This window comes from Equus asinus, chromosome 22, assembly GCF_041296235.1.
Source record: "Equus asinus isolate D_3611 breed Donkey chromosome 22, EquAss-T2T_v2, whole genome shotgun sequence".
NCBI classification, from domain to species: Eukaryota; Metazoa; Chordata; class Mammalia; order Perissodactyla; family Equidae; genus Equus; species Equus asinus.
In genome coordinates this window covers 21,901,069-21,907,217 of record NC_091811.1, presented here as the reverse complement: position 1 = coordinate 21,907,217, position 6,149 = coordinate 21,901,069, and the positions used below count along the sequence as shown (strand labels likewise).

At 30.7% G+C, this 6,149-nt stretch overlaps 1 protein-coding gene across 3 annotated transcripts in view; it reads left to right on the top strand.

Moving 5' to 3' along the window:
* Nucleotides 1–300: 300 nt before the first annotated feature.
* The window catches only part of LOC106834100 (NKG2-A/NKG2-B type II integral membrane protein-like), a 34,962-nt gene continuing 29,113 nt past the window's right edge, over nucleotides 301–6,149 (top strand). Inside the window, exons 1-5 of one of the 3 annotated variants that reach the window (XM_070494398.1) lie at nucleotides 301–440; nucleotides 3,009–3,045; nucleotides 3,444–3,542; nucleotides 4,015–4,068; nucleotides 4,594–4,745. In XM_070494398.1, coding sequence (XP_070350499.1) covers nucleotides 396–440; nucleotides 3,009–3,045; nucleotides 3,444–3,542; nucleotides 4,015–4,068; nucleotides 4,594–4,745 — 387 coding nt within the window. In that variant the 5' untranslated portion in view covers nucleotides 301–395. Of the gene's footprint in view, nucleotides 441–2,501; nucleotides 3,046–3,443; nucleotides 3,543–4,014; nucleotides 4,069–4,593; nucleotides 4,746–6,149 lie in introns of those variants that run through there. The other 2 variants (XM_070494401.1, XM_044756288.2) reach the window with 2 other exon arrangements.

Below are 6,149 nucleotides of genomic sequence, written 5' to 3'. Positions count from 1 at the left end.
TAATGCCAGAATCTAGCAACTTGTCTGAAAGTAAAATTTGAACAACTACACAAGGACTAAGTTTCCAGTGTTTATGATTGAGATGGAAGCAAGTTAATAGCATAGGGTAGTCAAGTCTCTGTCCCCATATATTTTTTGGAATATGAAAACAATATCTCAGAGGCACTTCTGATTGACAAACTAAGTGACACACTACAAACCCAAGTCTCCTATATTTTGGAGGTGTGTGATAGAAAAACTGTCTTCAAAATAGCCCAAGTGTAATAATTTCCTGTGACACATTGATGAGAAATCAGCTTTTTCCACTATTGTTTCACTCTGAGCCTTCACAGGGCAGTCTGTAAAGACCACAGATATTGTTTGTGTACAAGAGTAACCCAGCCTCCCACTAGACGATGCACCACTTTCTGGACGATGCACCACTTTCTGGACAACAGAAGGTATGTGTGGCTACTCTTCTGCTAGCCCATCTCATTTAGTGGAAGATTACAAATGCTAGGTATGTGACAGAGGTACAGTTAATACACAATCAAACCAAAGAGAACATTAGTATCTTTATTTCAGGGTATAAAAAGGCATAAATCATGAAACATGTTGGAGGAGTACTTAAATTATTCAAATTATTGTCTATGCAGAAATAGTGAAGTGCATACAAATGCATAATTGGCTTTGTAAAATGATAAAATTTAAAGTGAAATACCAAAAGCATCATGACAATGAACAGTTAATTTTGGATTTTGTAATCAATATAGATAAAGTTATGTATATTTTATATTTAGTTCCGCCTTTAAAAATTGATTCAAAATGAATTTATCAAATCATGAAGGTCGAAGGTAATTTCTCACACATGTACTTAAATGAAATAAAGGAAGTTTGATTCTTAATAAAAAATCAGCTTGAGGTGAGTTTCATAAAATGCTGATTTAAACAACTATAAACAATAAAAAAACTAAAAAAATGAGTAAAACATTGCAACAAAGATATAACACACTGATAAAGAGACATCTGTCTAACGAATTACTTTACGTGGTTTAACAAATAGAAATTGTAAATAATGACATGAAAATTGTGTTAGTATAATAATTAAAATAACTAACATATTATCGAGAATTTATAAAAGGCAGATTGAGTATTAAGTGTTTTACATATTTTTTCTCACTTTAGACTAGTAAAGCTAGGTTGCTAGACACTAACTTTAAAAAAAAGAAGAGTATATTCATTATTTTCATAAGAATGGAACAGTGTCACTATGTATAAAGAACTAAATATAAAAAATTACAAAGAAAGTAAAAAATCAGCCAAAATCTATATGATGGAATAATCACTTTAAATATTTGCTGAATTAGCATTTAAGATACAATGTGTCCTTGTATATATAAACATAAAGGTAGATAGCTAAGTGAAAATAATTTTGGAGCAGATGGGATAATACTCTAAATGCATTTTTTAGTTAAATTATAACATTTAACATGCATTAATTATAAACCTGAAACAGAAGTAATTTCTTAACTTTAGACTAAATACTTGTTTTTAATTACAAAGTCATGTTAGGCCTTGGAGTATCTCTCTCGAATTAAAAAAAAATTCAAAAAACCTTAAGAGATTGGGTCATTACATTTTTAAACTGCATTTTTTTCAACATTAGAGAGTAGCTACTGATTTTCAGCTATGACTAAAGACTGGCAAACTTAACCACTCGGCCATGAATGACCTTAGCATACTTAGACTTTTCTTCCTTCTCTTCATTTCCCTTATGCTTGGTTCCTTCTGACATTCCTGAACTAACTGTACTTTTCCCACATTTTTCTTAAAATCTTTAAATTTCTGCTATCTTGCTATATTTTATGTATTTTTGCAAGCCACTCTTAGTTCACAATAAGTAATTGTTTAAAAGTCACACACTGTAAGTTTCAAAGCCAGAATTAATTCCAAAATGACTGACTGCAGAGCTCATTGACTGAATTAATAAATTACATGATTTATTACAATTGGTTGCACAACTAAAGCTGCCCTCACCGACTTTGACAGCCAGAGGATTTTTCCAGAAATTTGAAATTACGGTGTCCTTCCATAGATTATCTACACTTCTGTTTATCATCTTATGCTCTCATATCTTTGCCATTGAATCAAATGCCCATTACTCGTGTTAAATAAGTATTTTAAAGAATGATTTATATTGTTTAATTTTCACTATTTAGTAGGTGCTGGATAAGTTTAGTGTGTCATGTAACATTTTTCAATATACAAAATATTTCTTTAAAATTCTAATGACTTTTCAAATCTCCACAATCATTCAAAATAAAAGATCATTTGGTAACACCTCATCCTGCTTCATAAATAAATGTAAGTCTCTAAACAAACTAATTTAGTGCAGGAAATTACTATATATGCTAACACTACTATTCTCCCAACTTTAGAACACTCATCTTTAACCGGGAATGGATTTAAAAGTTGTCATAAAACTTGGTGCATCATCTTTTTCTAATGTGATATTTTAACTTTAACCCAGTTATTCTAATAGTCTTAAAATGTTTCTGAGGAATATGACTAAAAGTATAACAACATTATTTATGAACTACTTTATTCCTCACTAATTTATTGCTTTACGTTTCTCTAGCCAATAATCTTGCATCAAATGTGGAAAATCATTTTAAAAACTACTTATTCCATCATGAAACACGTTTACAGCTCTAAGGAAATTAGAACCACACTTTGACACTAACTGCCAAATGAGTACTGTTACTCACCTCACACTCCACCCATTTACCTATACTAGGCATCTTGTTGTTATACATGCCGTCTATCACACACTCAAGGACAGTTTCCATACAGCACAGCCCTTGACATCAGCTGCAGAGATGAATAACCAAACAGTAACCTATGCAGAACTGAATCTGGTTAAGGACTCAAAGAAACAGCAAATGAAACCTAAGGGTGTTAAAAGCTCCATTTCAGTAATTGAGCAGGAAACAACCTATGTTGAATTAAATCTTCGAAATCCTTCTCAGGATCTTCAAGAGAATGGCAAGAAGGACCACTGCAAAGGTAAGACATTTAATAGACACACAGTAACTGTTCTAGGATGTGCAGCTGGGGATGCAGACGTGGGGAAGAGTAGGGAAAAAGCTCACATATTTTTTATTTGTGAGGATCAGAGCTTGCAGTTGCAGTTGGAATACGATATTCTAACAAAATCTGAAGACTAATTTCTTTCAGGCATTGTTAAAATTTGTAGTCTTTGACCAACAACTCACGGAGCATTATATTTACTGACAACGAAATAGTATATTCTGAGAGTAAGATTAGAGTAGTAGATGTGGGTTTGGGTTCCAAGTTTATACATATGATTCCCTGTGCATGTGAGTTCTCTTGAATGTAAACTGTCTAAACAATTGTCTCCATCTCTCCTTTCTCAGTGTTTCCATTTCTCTGTTTCCCTGCAGATTTACCATCACCTCGAGAGAAGCTCATTGGTGGGATCCTGGGAATCATCTGCCTCGTCTTGCTGTCCACTGTGGTAACAATCGCACTTGTTATTCCTTGTAAGTAAATTTTTTAAAGATTATACGAGAACTTTTCACTTTAATGATCATCAGTGTCTCTAAATATTTCCAGTATTATGTATTAGAACTCTCATTTTAATGTATGCATTTAGAGTAAATGTGGAATTTTTCAAAAGAATACCAGAGTGATTATAGAGAATATTATATATATATATATATATTCTGATTTCATAACTCAAAGACATATTTAGGAGATTGAAAGAACTTTTGGAGAAATTTAAATTAATTTTTGAGATTAGTTAAACCAAACTCTGTAAGAGATGGTGAAGTTTAGGTTTTTAATATTTTTCCTCTAATCTTCACTACTTTATTATTTTTTGGTAAAATCATATTTTTTTTCGATTATTCTAATTCTAAACAATACACTAAATTTCCACGTAAGAAACTAATATTTGTATGATTTATTTAGATCAATATTATTTTTTTATAAAAATTACTTTCATTTTTCTAGCTTCTGGAAGCCTGGCACAGAACAATTCATCCCTGGTAACAAGGAACCAGAAAGGTATGTTGATTTCTAAAGTTCTAATATTAGTATATTTTTATTTTGTCTCTATCTTAAGCTAATTAAAAATAATAGATTTTTGGAGGGAGAATGAATTACAAAATCAAGTAATACATGTTCATACATGATAGTTATAGGACAGTCTCCCTTTTTGTGCAACAATATGAAGAAAATTCATTTAAAATCACCATACCCATTGTTGCTGACTGGCTCGAATTTTCTACTGATAAGAGACAAACAATTTTATTATTCTAAAATGGTGGTATTGTTCATTGAATTTCAAGACATGTATAGAGTTTAAATATCCACTCTCTTGTTTTTCTTGCTTTATATGAGCACATAAATTAGGAGATTAGAGGCTAACTCTCTCTGTGACTGTGTGTATGAGTACGTTTTGTTTTATATGTACCAGCCTGTGAGGGTGCATAGATATGTCCATATATGTAATATATGCAAATATGTAAGCTAATTTTCATTTTTTAAACTAAAATTATTCGGGGATAGTAATTCATAAACTTTTTCCAGCGTATCATTGTGGTCATTGTCCGAAGGAGTGGTTAACATATTCCAACAATTGCTATTACATTAGTATTGAAAGAAAAGCATGGAATGAGAGCTTGCTGGCCTGTGCAGCTAAGAACTCTACCCTGCTTTATATAGATAACGAAGATGAACTGGTAAGATTTCAAATGTTTCCAACATTTTACTAAAAGCTTATTCCAGTCAATACTATATTTGTGAAAATCATCCAAATTTTTGTACTTATTGGTAGTTTTTATTTTAAAGTGCACATTGATCGCAAGTGAAAAAACCCGTATGATTACATATGAGGTCACAAAATAGAAGTTTCCAGCCCCCAGCAGCCCCTGAGTGTACTCTTGTCACTTCTCTTGTCTCCTCTCTTAACTACTATTCTGATTTTTAATATTATAAATTATCTTTGCTTATTTTTAAACACTATATAAATGGAACATTCAGTATACATTTTATGTGTTTTTTCTGTTACCTCCATATGATATTTAACAATTCATTCATATTATTACATTCATCTGTATTTTTTTAATTTTTCACTTCTGTATAATATGATTATGACATTTTTTAATCTATTCTACTGAGAGAAATGTGGCTGCTTTTGAAGATGTTGGTATTATGAATAATTATTTTATGAAAGTCCTTGTGTATGTCTTTTCCCACATATATTGTATTTATAATAAGTTACATATTATAAATAATATTTCATATACAATAAATTATTTTCATGTAATATAAATATTATATTTATAATAATATTAATTTATAAGTATAATTGTATTTCTGTATAATTATAGTTTAGTGTCTTCTTTGCATTAGAATGAAATTGTGGGGTCATAAATATGCGTATGTCAAATTTATTTTGTTATCACAGTTTTTTAGTTTGTAGTGCAAATACACATTTTAGCAATTAGTCCCTTGAACCAAAACTTAATATTATCAAGAATTTTAGTATTATGTCTGATTGTTATATAATAGTTTCATTATAACATTAATATTAACAGGCGTTTTTCTGATACTATTAAACACATTTTTCTGGGCTCTTAATCATTAGAATATTCTTTTTCATGATAATGAGAAGCGTCTGTTCCTGTCTCTTGCCCACTTCTCCTGTGTTGCCTTTCTTCTTCCTCCCTAGAAGTGGTTCCATTTTGAATTTGAGGTTGTTTTTGATTTCATGAGATGCAAATAGCTTTTTTGACTTTGTGGCTTACCTTTTATACTCTGATATGGGAGTCTTTCAATGATCAGAATTTACTCATGTTATCAGAATCCAATTTATCATTTTGGGTGTTAGTGATTATTTGGGACCAATTTCAGAACTTGGTCGAAATTCATGACAATAGTCTCACACATTACACTCTAAGTTTTATTTTTTTCCTTTATTTTATAACTTTTACACTTAGGTCTATAATCCATTAGGAATTTATTTTTTTGTGATGCTGTGAGGTGGAAGTGAAGTTTATGCTGTTCTACATCACTATCTAAATGATGGAACGTAATTTATAGCGAAGGTGATCTTTTCTTCATATGTAACTTTATAGATATAT